The sequence below is a fragment of the Hermetia illucens genome, chromosome 1 (genome assembly GCF_905115235.1).
Source record: "Hermetia illucens chromosome 1, iHerIll2.2.curated.20191125, whole genome shotgun sequence".
Lineage (NCBI taxonomy): Eukaryota > Metazoa > Arthropoda > Insecta > Diptera > Stratiomyidae > Hermetia > Hermetia illucens.
Window position 1 is genome coordinate 35,805,337 of NC_051849.1, and position 17,794 is coordinate 35,823,130.

Genomic DNA, 17,794 nt, shown 5'->3' on the forward strand with positions numbered 1-17,794 from the left:
CCAAGCTGTTGGGGTTGACAGAAGAGGGTTGGACGAGGCATTGAATATTGATCTGTGCCTAGAGGATATAGTTCGGGAGATGTTCAAGTCAGGGGAAAAGTCGTTTGCTAAAAATAAAAGATAAATCAAATTTTATCTAGTAGTTGACAATACTACACACTATTCTATAAAAGTGATGTCTAAGAAAAGGCTACTCTTCCATAAATGAAAGAAGCCAACGGGACGGTATGATCTTATTAATGGAGACTTATGATTTTCTTTTTGCAGATTGAAGCGATGCTTGGATCTTATTCACTTAATGAAGAACACAATTGAGGAAAAACTGTCTTTCAGCTTTATGGCGCATGAACCTTTATTTTTGGTAAAATAACCCATTTTTTTTTTTAAATAGTGAGTGACGGTTTCATCCCGCGAACCTCAAAGAATGCCTTTTGTGTGGATTGGTGAGGCTCTGAGAACACGCCCAATAGCATCCCTGAAAGTTATAATGGGATTGACTATTTTTCATTTTCACATGCTGATGCAGCCGAAGAAGGCAATTCTCAAAATGTCCGGAGATATCAGCGAAACGGAGAGTTGTCTAAACCAAAAAAAGATTTGCATTCTTTCGATGCGGTATCCGGTATTATTGATACTAACCGATAGCACAACAATAAAGTATCATCATTGAGTAACAGAGTTGATTGGGAGAGCGTGGTAGTGACCTACGTCGTAAAGTAGCAATAGATTATACCAACGATTCTTTTATAAGAAGCGGGCACAGGGGTTATTGGTTGAAGGAAAGATATTTTGAATGAAGTCTTCTAACATATTTTGAATGGAAATATAGTCCATAGACAGGTATGCTAAAGCAAGCATGTCCAAAGGAATTACATTGGGCATGACATTGCGATTCTAACTGACAGCCTCTCATAAGGAAGCACCGTGAAAAACATTGCCCCCTTTACATTGCGTTTCTGGATCTGGACAAAGCGTTTGACCTTGTGCGACATGAACTAATCTGGAATTCTCTACGACAATGCCTAGTACCAGACGAACTCGTGGGCTGGACTAAATTGTTCTACCACGATCCGAAAAGTCAAGTTCGAAGTATGGCGGGTATATCAAAATCGCTCCGCGTCCCTGTCGGTGTTCATGAAGAATGCGTCCTCCTACCACTCCTCTTTGTTCTTGTTATGGATACTATCACACGGGACATCCAACCTCCAGCGCCATATACACTGCTTTATTCAGATTTTGTTTTCCTGGCATGTCATAGCAAAAATGATATCGAGCAACTTGTCCAAAAGGAATGATCGCCTCATGCAACATGGTTTCAGGTTAAATCTGAAAAAAACTGAACTTTTGACGACCCATCATCATGAGACAAGCACTATCACTGTCAATGGCAGTGGCCTGCCCAGTACTGAACAATTTAAATATCTCGGTCAATGCTATCAGCCAATGGAGGAATGGGTTATTAAATTGCTTCACGCATTAACTCAACTTGGATGAAGTGGTGGTCCACAACTGGCGTTTTTTGTGATCGACATATCAATGAGCTTCTTAAATCTAAACTTTAACGCAGTCTCCCTCCTGTTGCCCTCTATGGTTTTGAGTGCTGGCCGGATATAAAAGAAAATGAGCGGTGTCTTGCGATGATGGGGACGATGTGGTCAGCATTGCGTTCACCTGATATTATTACCCTGATTTGACTCAGGTACTCATTCACAACTGAGTCGACTGGTATCCGACGTCAGATAACGGGTACAAATCCCACTGCCGCCAGGGAGATTTGAACCACGACCTTCCGTGAGTCAGCCTTGTGCTCTAAACACTCAGCTATCCGGACTCATCCTTTAATAAAATAAAATGGCGCAACCGATCACCACGAGACGATCCCATTGTGAACGGCATGAAGACTGAAAAAAGGAAGAATAAGATTTTGATACTCTGGGTTCCAGGCATTCTAACCCAATAGGAATTCGATGAAGCAACGGACGAGTTAACCGGGAAGGAGCAGAAACACAAATCTATGTACGAGAACTTGCAGGTGGAAGGGCTTTATGGCCATGACAAACAGGAAATAAGAAGAACGGTTACAGTATTGTTTGAATCTCACCAAGAAAAGCCTTAGGGTTATAGTGGGAATTCTCACTCTCTCGTATCTAATTTTGCAAAGCTGGAAATATATAACCGCCAAAGGGACACATAGTTCTTTGGGACTCAGTGAAATTCCCCGTGACATTATCCAGTTGTCATAATCTCGGCAGATACCGGATTTGACCTAATACTAGTAATAACCCCCAAGAGGTTAGCCTCGGATAATCCCACTTGGCCGGTGGTAGGTCAATAAGAAAGTGCGTCGAGTACCTCTTCAACATCGAGCACATTTGCAAAGTGGTGTATTTCCGCCAGGTTTGAGGTGTGAGAGTCCTAGGATGTTTAGAGAAGCCGTAAAAAAAAATCAAGTACAAAACCTGTAGCTGGCAATATTATGAGATCTTCAGCCAGTCTCTCGAGAATCCAAATTTCTTTGACTTGCCGAGACGGTGGCTCATAGTTCGGCCTCTTTTCTCAGTATTTTCGTGGAATGTTGGCGAGGGGGAGACAGCAACACCCATAATATACGCGGAGGTATATCAGCTAACAGCAAGTCAGGCTTGGTGTTTGGTATATAGCGATCAACTAAAACTTCCCGGTCCCAATAAATGCCTACGATTCACACCGGTAAACTTCCCGTGGTCAGCCCATGTTTGCATGCAAGGTTTTGACCAATCACTGCACCATAAGATTGCCCCAAGGTCTCCAACGCCGAACCACATATTCTGTATCGGTCGTTCTCCACCAGCTTTTTCACTGTCATCTTTTTAGGTATAAGCGCTCTTGGCGAATGACACACACATCCTTTCGTCTCAGTACAGAACTCCCCAGCCACCTTTTCGACAAATGGAGATCAATGAAGATAGGCAGAGGCAATTCACATGTTTACCGTGTATTGCCTTCAACTTCAGCCGCAACGTCAACTACGCCCTTGGAGTTCATTGTCTCCAGGGCGAAACTTAGGTGACACATTCGAAATTTGAAAATAGTAGCCTGTATCTGTGCTGACAATTTTCCAGATTGTTCACCGTCCGCGGCAATATTTCGAACGCATATGCCAGTGAAGGAAGAGCGAACACATCCATTGCGCTTATTTTGTTGTTTTATTTTTCTCCGAGATTTCAGTACCAGCTTCACAAGATGCCTCTCCGTATTCGGATGAGTTCTGAGGTGTTGACACCCTTAAATTAACACACTGATAAGGTAGTTTGCGACTCTTCCATGACTGTTGCCAAAAGCTTTACTAATTTCGGATCATTGCGATACAGACGTAGGATATCAATTAGTCAGGTGTGCAGCACTCTGTCAAAAGCCTTAGCTTAATCGATATAGCAATTAAAGAGATTTAGTTGGCATCTAATTGCCTGTCCTACAACTACCGAGTGGGTAATGTGTTGCTCTTTGCAAACCCGTTAATCTAACTCGGCAACCCTTCTGCTCCTCGGAGAGAATGTTGTTGGTCATCAGGTATCCATTGCCCCTTCCATTGACAATGGACGATAAATTCGTAAAGGGTTGGTAGAAAAGTAATCGCTCCTGTATCTGCGCGTCCTGCACTGTGACCTGGTTTATGCCATGTGCTAGCCAACCATGTATACAAATGAACTTTTTGTTCAGGAAATTCTGCAAGCGATATAGACCAGCGCCCCTCCTCTTGTTGTTTCTGGCTTGCCGAACTTCTTTAGTAACATCTAACAAATTTATGGCTGGGATAATGGTATGACGGCTGCCTACGGAGGCAACCCACTCAGCGTGCTCAGTATGGTGGATGGGTAACCTCTAAATATTCTTTTGATTACTTTACTGAGAACTGAACTTTCTGGAGGCTCTCTTCTTCATATATAATAATAATAATCGTTGGCGCAACAATCCATATTGGATCAGGGCCTTGAAGTGTGTCAGAGCACTTCGTTCAAGATCGTAACGGTACACTACAGGATTACAGTACCCTGTAGGAGGCAATGTGGTTAGCATTGCGCTCGCCCGAGATTATTATCCTGATTTGACTTAGGTACTCTTTCACAGCTGAGTCGACTGGTATCCGACGTCAAATCACGATACAAATCCCACTGCCACCAACGAGATTTAAACCGCGACCTTCCGTACAATAGCCTTGTGCTCTAATCACTCAGCGGACCGGACGCTTTCTCGTATATGCTACATTCTAAACACATCTGGAGTAACTTTCGCGGTAAGATGTATCCGCCGTTATTATTTCCTAGTAGGAGCGAATGATAGTGGGGTTTCATTTCCTGTGTCCATTTCATCCGCTGTCTACCCGCCACCACAGATTGTAGCGAAACAGATACAGCAGGCGCAGCTTTGCTCCTGGTCATCGTGGCGGGTAGACGTCGAGCCGCATTACGATTAGCGCTTTCGAGGTCATGCTGTCCATTCTGGGAGCTAGACCTAGTCACCAAGTCAGATGCCTTTTAGCTATACCGGATCTTAAGTTTCTCCTTCTCGTTATTTGATGAATTTTATACCTAACTGTCAGGTGTCAGTGAGTAATCTGCCAGACCACAAAGTTCTTGTGCTTTCCCCACCTCTCCCTTGAGACGCTACGATGGCCTACAGGTATTCAAACTGGAGCTATCCATCCCGCCTCCTTGTTGACAGTTGGAAGTATCGTATTCATAGCATTTCAGTTTAATTTTCTGCAAGAAATAGAAACAAAAAGATTCGTTAAATAACAGATTTCTTTCAAATGTGCTAGCAATGGAAGCCACCTCGGAACTGTGGTGAATTAACTATTTTACTGGGAATATGAGAAAAATTCCGCAGCACTTTTCCGTTCCCCATATTGACCGCGTCGAATATCTATCCGTCTCGTTCAGGCACGCTCTTAAAGCAGTTTGACATGAGCGAACTGTGTATGTGTGCACGGTTTGGCACTGCAGCGTACCAGTTGCGCATTTTGTTATGAGCAGAAAAATGAAAACAAAGAATTTCCCATCGCAACCTAACCGCAGACGAGCTGCCGGAAAACGTGCGTATTTTCATTCAGAAAATCATAAACAAAAATTTCCCCACTTTCCCCGTCAGCATGGAAACGTGCACAGAACACGAAGGACTTGGGCCTGTCCACGGTGGGGGAGACTCGCGCCTCTGCTTGAGGCAGATTTGCGCGTGGAGCAATTCAATGAGGGAAATCTTGCACTGGAGCAGTGGAGCACTGGTCGAACGAGTCGGAAATTAACCGGGGCCAAGAGCGCGACGTTTTCTCGCACGTTCTGTCATTCGAATTGTTATCAGAGCAGATTCTGTCAGAAAATCCAAGTTTTGGAGCGTCTGCGAAAAGGAGCCGAAAGCGGAGTAGGCAAAGTGCTAGCCTTTGGTGTTTCACGTGCAGTTTCATTTATAATATCGCGTGAATCCGGCCAGGGGCCTTCCAACTGGATAGAAACGCATTTTTGCGAGTTTTGTGCAGTGCAGTCTCGAGTGCGAACTTCCCAGATGAGTTGATGAGAATCTCGTCTCCTCGTGAATGTTGCAACCATCCCGCTTTGCCCCGCCGCGACTAGATAGCTCTTTCTCAATTTTCATCCCCTAGCGGTGTCCCTATTTTTTCCAAAATAATTTTTGTGTGTTCAGAAATTAAGTTTGTTGAGTAAATAGTCGAAAAGTAATAAAGGAATTTGGGCTTACCGTGGCTGGTGTGTCAGACAAGCGAAAATCCTGTGGAAACATTAGTGGAGAAGTGGTGCAAGGACGCACCGGAGATAGTGTGAGCAACGCATTTGAAAGTCATCCTGCGTGGATTTGGAAGCTCTCTCTGACAGCAGGCGCGACAACGACACCTGAAAATGTCCAACGACAGCAACTTTATCATCTTCCCAAAAATCGCGGACTGTTCGTATGTCTCGTGCTACTGGTGAGTGACATTTGACCGCAGAAGTGGTTTCGTGTTGATTTTCTTTTGCTAACGCCTAAAAATATGCTGTCTCGATGATGTTTCGTTTCCAGTTGTCCTGCTTTAAAATGTTCTATTTATGAGTGCACTCATGTTGTGAGTGCGAGTTAGGGGTAGTCATGAATGGCCGAGTGCAGCGGAAGGGCTGCCTCTAAGTGCTTAATTTTGCACGAAATTGTTTGATAAATTTGACGGTTTGCGGCTTGTTTCCAGAGATTAAACACAAAATATCTCAAATCTAATTGGAATTCATTGCACAGTCTATGAGCAAAGTTGATCACGATTGCCGCCATGCCAGATATTTTGGATATCAAATGAAAGGTCTCGATTAGTATGCTTCAGTATCAATCAGAACAAGCCTTTAGAAACAAATATGAATATTTTCAGCACTTCTAGCGAAAGTAAATACTCTAAATATGCACTGAAGAAGAGAACAAGTTGTTCCCGAAATACTGGTATATGCAAAATAAAAAATACTTGCCTAGCGACGGAAGCGGTGTTTAGAACCCAAAAAGTTAAAATAGCGTCCTTAAATGGATAGTACGGTAGGGTAGGTATCTGTGGTCGCTCCGAGGAGCCCAATTAACACTCTGGTGCGCCGTTTTGATGCCACAAACTCCTAAGACCGTGACCTTTGTTATGGGAGTAGGGAGGCAGAGTCCAGCTGGCTCGGATCTTCAGAGCCAGCCCGTAACATTCACGAAAGAAAGCAGCTCCCCCACCCTGCAGTTAGAAATCTCTCTGAGGTCCCCAAAGAATGATTTACCCAGTGTCCGCAGCCTGACTTTAGCCAGAGCTGGACAATTGCAGAGAAAGTGCATGAAGGTTTCCCTTCCTTCTCCGCAGTTTGAGCAATGCGTATTGTAGGGTATGCCGAGCTTAGCGGCAGGGTCCCCTATGGGCCAGTGCCCCGTGCAGACCGCCGTAATCTTGAATGTATTTGCACGCGTCTGGCACAGGAGCTCTCGTGATCGGGCTATGTTATAAGCGGGCCAAATTTTCTTTGAATTGGCACAGCTTGTAAGCCTTCGCCATCTTAGGCCCGCGGCTGCTAAGTAGTGCGAGTAGACTCGACCCCCGGCAGCCGCCAGCGGGACACCGACTGTATCCACCGAAGGACTGCCAAGAGCAGAGCCTTGCTTGGCCAATCCGTCAGCCCGCTCATTCCCCTCTATGTTCCTATGCCCGAAAACCCAGAGGAGAGTGACCTTGAGCGTGCCGTCGGCAGTGCCCCACCAGCCTAGAAGATGTCGACGCTGAGTACAAGGCCTTGATGGCCGCTTGACTGTCGGTCAGAATGACTGTGTTACGCTTGGGGCTCCAATCTCGTTCGAACCATCGACAGACTTCCAATATCGCCAGTACTTCCGCCTGGAATACACTGGCGAAACCTGGGAGACTATACGACTTGGATACATCGTGTGTATTCGAGAAAACCCCCGACCCGACTCCACAGGCCATCTTTGATCCGTCCGTAAAGTAAACTGTATCATAGTCTTGCAACACGCCGCCGGTCTTCCACTTTGCCCGGGTTGGAAGGTCCACAGCAAAGTTTCTCGTGAAGTTCACCATGCGTGTGGCATAGTCCGTGGGGGATGCCCAGATTTCCCGAGGTTTTTCATCTAGGATGTTGCTGTGGCCGTAAGACTTCGCTGCCTAGCATCCGGACTCACGTAGTCTGACGGCACACCACTCTGCAACATATTTAATGTGGAGGTCTAGTAGGAGGAGATGCAGGAGTACATTGAGAGCATCTGCCGCGCACAACTGCAGAATCCCAGTATCATAGGGTTCTTTGAATCCTATTAAGCTTCGTTCTACTGTATTTTTTCTTCAAAGCCTGGCACCATACAATAGAGCCGTACGTTAGGATCGGACGCACTACAGCGGTGTACATCCAGAGAAGCATCCTTGGCCAGAGACCCCATTTTTTTGCAAAGGTTCTCTTGCAGGCATAGAAGGCTTAAGAAGGCCTCTTAACCCTCAGTTCTATGTTCAATCTCCAATTTAGCTTAGGATCCAGGATTACACCCAGATACTTTACATTAGAGGAAAGAACCAATCTTTGTTCATTCAGCGGTGGTAGATGGAATTCAGGTATCCTTGTCTTGGTGGAGAATAGCATCAGTTGCGTTTTGGCTGGGTTTATGCTGAGTCTGCATCTTGCCGCCCACAGGCACACCTTTCGCAACGCTTCTTCCATGATGTCGCTTATAATGGACAGAAACATCCCTGATACTAATATCACCAAGTCGTCAGCATACGCCACCACCTTCACCCCGCTGTTGTCCAATGTATGTAAAATTTTGTCCATTACTATTAACCAGAGCACCGGTGAGATGGCGCCCTGGGGCGTGCCTCTGTTCACAGCTCTGGTCGAGTGGTTGGCTCTCAGATCCGGCTGGATTATCCTAGTATTTAGCATGTATATAATCCAATGCGTGAGATACCCCTCCAATCTAATACCGGTCAAGGCTTTCTTGAAGGCGTTGGTACTGACGTTGTCAAAAACTCCCTCTATATCCAAGAAGGCAGCAAGGGTATACTGCTTGTACTGCAGCGATCGCTTAATCGTGCCAATTACCTCGTGGAGGGCGGTTTCAGTGGATTTTCCTTTGAGGTAGGCATGCTTGGACTTAGAGAAAGGCGTTCTCTCCATAATCGTCCTTAAGTGAATGTCCAGGACGCGTTCTAGGGTCCTCAGCACGAAAGAGGTCAGGCTGATTGGTCGAAAGTCCTTCGTGGACTCATGACCGTGCTTGTGCGCTTTCGGTATGAAAACCACTTGTGCGCAATTCCAGGACTATCCTAAAGAGATGCAGCTCCGGTAAATCTCAACAAGCCACGGCACAACCCTTTCCTGCTGCTTCTGTAACATGACTGTCATTATGTCATTTGGGCCTGGAGATTTGTATGCGGAGAAGCTGTTTATAGCCCAGCCGATCCTATCCTCGGTAATTACATTTGATAGTCTCGCACAGCTGGGGTTGCCGCAAACCCTCCAAGCAAGGTTCTGACTCACAGTCCTCCTCACCGGAGGGAAAGTGCGTTTGAAACAGCAGCTCTAGGGTTTCACTAGAAGATTCCGTCCAGGAGCCTACCGGCTTTTTTAGAAAGGATGGGCTCTTATGATCCTTTGACAGAATCTTACTGGGCCTCGCGGATTCACTTGTGCTTTCGATGTTCTGACAATAGTCCAACCAAGACCGCCTCTTGGCGGTCCTGATGGTCGACTTGTACTTCTTCAGGCAGTCCTTGTATGGCTGCAAGTATTTTTGCCTGTAGCAGATGTTGAAGATTTCTCTGGTCAGCTTCCTGAGGCTAGAGAGATCTTCATTCCACCACGGTGGCAGGGTGTTTTTGCTGTACTTAGTAGGGCACGAGACTTTAAATGCGGTATCGAATGCCTTTTCCATAGCCCCGACCTTTGACTCCAGTTCGTCTGTCTTGCCAATCTTACCGATTTGCGCACCGGAGAGTTTGTTCTTCATTACCGGACCAAACTTACTCCAGTCGATTCTCCTGGGGTCTCTAAAGGGCCCTGGAAACCTCTGCGGCGAGATCTAGACTGAAAAGTATCCAACTGTGATCAGAGAAGAATCTCTGGTCAGACACTCTCCAGTCCTCCACCCTAAGAATCCCATTGTCGGTTATTAGGGTGATATCAAGGACCTCCTTTCAACCGTCCCAGTTCTCCGAGCATCGGAAATGGAGGGTTGGTGTACTTTCCCTGTTACACACCGATAGATTTGAACTAATAATAAAATCAAAGAATGACTCATCTCTTTCGTTGAATTCGGAGCTGCCCTAAAGCATATGCCTTGCATTAGCGTCGCAGCCTATCAGCAGGTTGGCTTCCTTTGTTGCTATGGTGTTCGTCAGATGTGGTAGTTCTTCTGGCGGAGCGTCGTGAGCCATGTAAGCTGAGGAAATATACACGTTCTCTGCCTCCGCCTGCTCCAGCTTGACCACGACTAGGTCGCTGGAATTCAGATCCGGACACAGGAAAGCGTGCAGACTCTTCCTCGCAAGATTACATGTTATGAAGAGTGAACAAGTCTTTAGAAACAAATATGAATATTTTTAGCACTTCTGGCGAAAATAAATACTCTAAATATACACTGAAGAAGAGAACAAGTTGTTCCCGAAATACTGGTATATGCAAAATAAAAAATATTTGCCACAATCCACTCTGAATTTCTGAATTTTATTTTGGTTTTGTTTTTTTAAAAGGCACGAAATTTGTAACTAAATTGTAAATCTGGGCGGGAAACATATCTGTACTTTATCAATTGACAAAATTAAAATTGACGTTTATCGAAACGCCTTTTCGTTGGGAAATCGCTTTCCTTTGAGATATCGCAAAAGTATTGTTTCCCTTTGAAATAGATTTGAGGACACACTAAACATTAGTATTCCACTTATGCTTATGAGCATTACAAAAGACAGCTCCCTCAATCTTTTTATATGAGAAAAGAATAAACGCTTTCATACCTGAATTTCCTATATCTGATCTCTACAGCCCCTTTTCTTCAAATATCTAAAATATTTCAGGGAAAACGCGGTTTATGATTATGGACCAAGTTGTCAAAGCTCTGAGCCTCCTTCAAAAAAAGTTTATTCGTATATATTTCTTATCTCCGTGATCCCTCCCCTTTCCTTTAAGCATTTCATATTTTCGTCAGACACAGGGGAGCTGTCTCCCGACAACATTGTCAGAGGGATGCTGAAGAGCGCTGGCAGCTGGAGTCGTGTTCCGCATTATGTTCGGGCTCTTCTTATTGCGAAGAAGATTGACCGCCGGAGGGACCGGAAGGCAAGCGGTTCCCTAAACCACAAACTCCCTTTTCCTGACTTGACGGCTCCGGGAGAACGACCGGGCAAGATCGAAGTAATATGTCAAACGGTTCCAGGCTAATTCTCTGATGACAGGGAGATGTTTAGTTGGTAGTCCGACAGCGTATTGTTGCGGGAGTCCAATACTCTGTGCGTAAAAGCGTTCACCTACCCTACTCCCCCAAAAAAAGCATTTCATATTGGGCTCTAAAAATCTACTGATCTTTAGTTAGCAGGATATCGATTGAATACGCTTTAACCCCGTTTGTTTGTATCTTAAGGGGGTCATCCCGTGTGCAGGCCGTCTTTTTGGCTTTTTTTTAGAAATTTTTTGTGAAGAACTGGATGAAGATACGAATACGATTTTTCCACCATATATTTACTAATATCTTGAGCGTGCAAGGTAATTTTTCCAGCCCGATCGCATAGTTCGTTGTTGAAATACAGATCAATTTATACACCCATCTCCAAAAAAAGGTGTTTTTCTGCTGCCACCATAGACAGACTTAACTACAGTCCGCAAACTAGGATTATTAAAAAATATTAAAAGCTAAATTTTTGGTGCCGTGTTAAACTATTTTTTTTGTGAATTTTGGTGTTTTTTTAAGGCTTCTTCAATGAATAAAAAAAAACTACTCAATGAATCGCAATTATCCTAGTTTGCGGACCGTAGAAATATGTTCTGAATAAGTCGTGAAAATTACAAAGAATTTCGCTTGATAGATTTTGGGCTATGGTGGCAGCCGATTTTCAACATGCAATTTCGAGAAAAACAGTATTAAAAAGTAGAATGCGATTTTTAGCCATAAAACCTTAACTGACCATTAATCTGCTACACCTAGTCCATAAAATTTAGATTTCTTTAAGAAACACATGTACAGCCTTGGTTTCAATTCTTGTCCTTTTAGCGGAGTTATTCGAACGTCATTTGGACCGATAAATACGAGCTTTATTACGGCGATCGACATAAATCTGTCATGTGACTTATCACGTGTTTAATACTATAATTTCCGAACGACTTCGAATATCAAAAAATCACTTGCCCATATATTCTACACTATATCTAGATACAATTGATGCCAAAAAAAATTCGGTTCCGCGGATCCGACACACGGGATGACCCCCTTAAGCTGGTTTGTTTGAATCTTCACCTCAAGCGACTTCATCGTCCATTCACCTAAATTTCACGCATTTTCTAGTGAAGAAGTTTGCTATGGCTCAGATGTCAGTATCGACGAAATTCACCCAATGATTACTCAGTTTCCTTGATGGAAGCTTCCCTTGTGCTTTACAGCGTCTACTGTGTTGTAAACAAACCAACCAACATCAAACCGCACTGGTCAAACGGGAAGAATAAAGATAGGAGACTACAACTTTGAGACCGTTGATAATTTCTCGTATCTAGGGTCGAAAATCACAACCGATAACAGCTACGATGATGAAATCCGCGCACGGTTGTTGGCAGCCAATAGAGCCTATTTCAGCTTACAAAAACTATTCCGCTCGAAACGTCTCACCATAGGGTCAAAGCTCTTACTGTACAAGACTATGATCTTCCCAGTCCTAATGTATTACTCGGAGACTTGGGTTCTTAGCATGAAAAATTGCGAACTCTTGGCCGCGTTCGAGAGAAGAATACTCCGAAGAACTTTCGGCCCCCTACATGAGGATGGTCTATTCCGTAGCCTACATAACGATGAAATCTATGAGCGATACCATGACCGTCTGGTTGTGGATAAAATCCGGTTCAATAGGTTACGGTGGGCGGGTCACTTAATCCGTATGGATGAAGATGATCCAGCCCGAAAAGTCTATAAGGGCAATATTTATGGTAGAAAAAGAAGACGAGGCAGACCCTGCCTAAGATGGAGCGATTGCGTAGGTCAGGACACCAGACAGCTTTTAGGGATATCGAATTGGTGAACCTCGGCGCAAAACCGGAATGTCAAGAGTTCCTTATTAAGGCAGGCCTAGACCGGATACCGGTTATTGCGCCGTTCATGATGATGACTGTGTTGCTCTACATTCCTCATCTCTTTCTATTGGTCTTAATGTGCTCCAAATCTTTAACATTTGCGGAATCCAGTGTTGGAGTTTTTTCAGTTGAATGTCTACTGATATAAGTAAATTCCCATTTCCGATTGCATCCCCTCAATATTCTCTTCTTTGAAACGATGCACAGCATTTAAGGTACTACCACGGCATTACTAGGCCCAAATCACATAAGAGTCCTACTGAGAAGTTAGACGAGAAGATTTGGAATCGAACGAAAATCAGGTTCAAACACAAGAAACGTAATATCATATAATAACTTAATGGGATCGGACGATAATTTAAAATCGGGAAGCTATTCCCAAAACTAAAATATTGGCAAAATTGACCGTGAATGGGGTGGTCCTTTGAATAGTTTAGTCCCTCACGAGTCACTCAACAAAACTTCACGTGTACTTAAGCAGATGCTTGGGTCAACATCGCTAAAGCTGGAAAATGAAATAGGGAAAATCGACGATAGATCACACCCTCAATCGATGCTTCTTCTGCCTCAGATATTCATGAGGAGCGGCCTTTGGTTCCAACCCTGCCGTGGTATCCTTAAGCCATAAAGAGGATGTCCTCTTATTACCGTGAGCTTCATGAGTTAGAGAGGAGGAGGGGAAAACGAAGTCCTCAAATTGAAAATTCAGTTCATCTTCTTCTTATTTTTCTTTAGCCTTTGTTCCGTTCACAAGCAGGGTCGGCTCGTTGTGATCGATTGCGACATCTCCATCAAACGCCTGATGTGGATACATCTCACAATTTTTCCGCGGTCCCCATATCCATCGCGGATATCTTCATTTTGGATGTGATCAAAGCGTGGCACGGCATTATTCCAAAGCAACATCTTCGCCTCCATTACCGTATGACGCCGTTTATTGTCGTTTATAATTGGCCAATACTCAGAACCATAGAGGGGGACAAGGCAGACGGAATTGCGGTAAATTTTAGATTGGAGACGTTCGTTGATACGTCCATTACAAAAAAATACCACTTAATCCAGGTTGCGCTAATGCGTGAAGCAATTTCATAACACAGTTCTCCATTGGCTGATAGCATCGACCTGAGATATATAAATCGCTGAGTTCTGCGTAGGTCACTGTCACTGATAGTGCCTATTTCACGGGGATCGGTCGTCAGAAACTCAGTTTTATTCAGATTCAATCTGTCACATGGTTAAACGCTTTCTCCAGATCCAGAAATATAATGTAAAGAGAGCGATATTTCTTCATGAGTAACCCGCGTAGGGTTACGGCAAGCAGTTCTTGACAAACCCAGCTTGATTCACGGTTATTTCAATGATTCGCGAATACAATTGTCAGTGTTGGGTCTCAGCTCTTCCCTTTCCAGAGCTGCAATGTCATGAGATCCTATTGCTTTCCCCGATTATATTCGCTTTATTGCTTCCTCGACTTTAGTCGCGCTGACAGTGGGTCCTTGAGGGTTTTACGTGAGCACCTGTCTGGACGACTTAATCTCACGATCTTCTTAAGACACGGATTGATTTTGTGACCACAATCAGAGCCCCGCTGTGACAAGCAACAACGGTACCAGTCTATACCAAGTGCATGGCTTAGCATTCATACTGGTGGATGCAAGACCTACCTAAATCTCTACCGAACTAAGGAGCACGGCACCCGTGTTGAAACGCAACACCACGCCGAGGCCCGAAGATCTCTTCTCGCTTGAGTATAACCAACACCCCCCATGAAACTCCCACTAGGGGGCCAACTGCAAACAACCGAGCTGTACTCACATACAACGGGAGTTCACCCGAAGTATGAGAGTCCAGGGGCTATCTCGGTTCCCATGGTACAAGTATACCCCTAATAAGGTTTCGTGACCAATTTGCCACTTCAGATCAGTCGCCGTGCAGACTCGGGTCTGATCGCCTTGATTAGGTCTTTGGAGCATTCGCCTACTGCATCACGGCCGGCAAGCCAAAATGAGTACAGTGTCTCCCGGTGCCACCACTATGGAGGTTCTCCTCGGCCACTTGGTTTTGGTTTGGCCGACAGGGTTGCCGCCCCGTCTTCCTCACCGCGACCTCTGAGCACCAGTTGCACTGACAGGTGGAATTCCTTCAAATGCCGGCAATGATTTGGAAGTGGAGGATGAACAAATTCTTCAGTTGAAATCTGCTCGAAGTATTCTCGCCATCTATCCGTTGCGGCTCGACGGTTGGTAAGCAAAGTACCGTTCTTGTTATTAACGCAATAGAAGTGTCCGATATCCTGTGTATGTTCGTTACGGCTTTTAGCAAGTCGATACAGATCTCTCTCGCCATCTCGAGTGTCCAGTTTATCGTAAAGATTTTTGTAATGGACCGCTCGGGTGACAGCGACTGGTTTCTTTGCTTCCCGGTTAGCATTCTTATAAATTTGCCAATTAGCAGGCGTTTTATCGTCAATAATTTGTGGTAGAGGCGTTTCTTTTCACGGACCTTCATTTCAACACCATCATTTCAAAGCCAAGTATCTCGGTTGATGTACCGTTTACCCGGCTTGGTGACCACGAGGGTTGCAGAGGCCGCTTCGTGGATCATGTCTTTCATTTGGGCGCCACTTTGTAATGAACGTCGATATTGAGATTGCCAGAATGATCATCCGGTTTGACTACTGACTGTTGTGCGACGGTAAAGCTAAGACCAAGATTAGCAAAGCTACGAAAGTTGACCGTGCAGATACCCCTTCATTATTGAATTATCCCCAGTTTCACTTCAACTCGTTTCGAAACATATCGCAATTATGCCAATTTTTCATTTAGTTTTTCAAATGCAAATACCGTCAACGGCAGACTTCAATGTAGTTGCACTGAGGGACTGGTGGGCATACGAGATCAAGTTTTTAACTAGCTCTGCGCTCATGCAAACAGAGTAAATTCCAATGAATTATTGTCCTCAGGAGGAGGAGAAAGCAAAATTTATCCTACCTTTAAAATTACTTAAAGTGGAGAAATTAAAAGGACCAAGCTTTTCTGCGTGGTAATTTCGGCGAAGCCTAGGAATCGGGGAATGAAATTAGACTTTGAGCTCTGCGAAGGGCACGTTGAAGATGTCTGCGCTACTTGTGTTATAAGACGCAGGACGGCAAGTGATGTCGTCATCGGCGGAGCAGTCCATCAGACCCGAGGAAAGTTTAAAAAATGAGCATAGGTCCAGATAGGATCTACGCTGTTGTAGGAAGGGAAGGTTCAGAAAGCAGTGGCGGGAGGGGTAGTCCACACAAGGGAAGCTTTTCTTAAAGAAGAGGGAACTGGTGAATTTACGTTGCACATTTTCAAGGGGAAGACAATCACAGTTACGGGAGGTTGACCAGATCACGGAGCAATACTCGAGGGTATTCCTCACGAGGGAATTGAAGAGAGCTAAGGAGGGTTGGATGGAGTCAAAATCAGAGGATTAACGAAGCCTGACAATTTTGCTGCTCGATTGATGACATCAAGGCAATGGGTGTCAAAGCGAAGCTTATTGTCGAAGCAGACTCCGAGATCTTGAGTGGAATTGAGGCAGGATAAGGAATGTCCGTTAAGAGAGTAAGAGAAAGAAGTGGGTGAGGATTTTAGGGACTAGCACAAACAGTGACATTTTCTGACGTTTAGGGCTAAACCATTAGTCGGGCACCAACGAACCAGAGTGTCCCGGTTAGATCGAAGAGACAGTCCATATAGCGGAAAACAGCTTAAGGTCGTCTGCATAGAGCAAAAAGGGACAAGTAAGGAGGGGAAGAAAGTCGTTAATAAAAAATAAAAATAATAAAGGACCCAGAATAGATCCCTGTGGGACGCCAGAAGAGAGGGAGAAGGAGCGGGAAGTACAGCCGTCAATATAGACGCGGCAGGATCGGTTGGAAAGGTAGGAGGCAAGCCATAAAACAAGTGGTATGGGAACGTTTGGAGACGAGAGTTTGGGTAGAAGTATCTTGTGATTTACAGTGTCGATGGCTTTAGCGAAGTCAGTGTAAATGGTATGCACTTCTTGCCGTGAATTTAGACATTTGGCGACAAAGTTTTATAAAGTCAAGGTTGGAGGCAGTGGACCTACGTTTCACGAAGCCGTGTTGCTCTTTCACTATGTGATGACCAAAGTGGGCGAACAACCAGTCGTTGACATATCTTTCCAGGATTTTGGAACAGTAGATGTTGACCATAGTCCACCTGAATATTCACTTTGACAATTCCAACGCCGGCATTCATTGCAATTCTGCTCGTTCGAAATTATTATTTTTATTTAACTTAGGTACTCTTTCACTTCGGAATTGATCTATATCTGAAATCCAGCTTACGACTCAATCAGTGTGTTACCAACAAAATTTGAACCTAGCGTTTCCATTGTAAAAGCTTAATACTCTAACCGCTAAACCATCCATAATCACAATCATTTCTAAGAAGATTTAGGAAAAACAAATTTTGTAATCTTCCTTGTAAAAAACAATGGAAAATCATGCTATCCGCTGAACAGCTTTCACAGTCATTTGGCTGTTCCCGGGTGAATCGGGAGTGATAGACAAAAGAATAGACAGGCAGACAACGAATCGATTTTAATAGAGTTCTGCTTCCCGCAAAATCCTTGGCTAGAGTGCACATCACATAGGTATAGTCCTTATAGGAACAAGTAGGAGAGATTGAATGGAAGCGACTATGGAAGATTTTGAAAATTGATTCATAAGGATTCGAGTGGTTTCACGCATTTGACAGGTCGTAGGATGCCAGTGTGTTTTATATTTTTCTCAGAGCAAACGAATGTGAGTGCTTTACTCACGCCCACAGGATTCATTAATTTGGGAATGGAAACATCCCAGAATATGAAAGTTGAGTGAAGTGAATTGAACTTACACCTTACATCCCACTACGGTCAAAATATAAACAAAAATTTAATTCACATTGACAACAAGGAGGGAAAACATGTCGTCATCTAACCGTAAGATTGAA

At 44.4% G+C, this 17,794-nt stretch overlaps 1 protein-coding gene across 1 annotated transcript in view; it reads left to right on the forward strand.

Annotated features, from left to right (window-relative positions):
• Positions 1-5,141: 5,141 nt before the first annotated feature.
• Positions 5,142-17,794, forward strand: part of LOC119661227 (protein N-terminal glutamine amidohydrolase) — a 242,238-nt gene continuing 229,585 nt past the window's right edge. Inside the window, exon 1 of the mRNA XM_038070453.1 lies at positions 5,142-5,956. Coding sequence (XP_037926381.1) covers positions 5,889-5,956 — 68 coding nt within the window. The 5' untranslated portion in view covers positions 5,142-5,888. The remainder of the gene's footprint in view (positions 5,957-17,794) is intronic.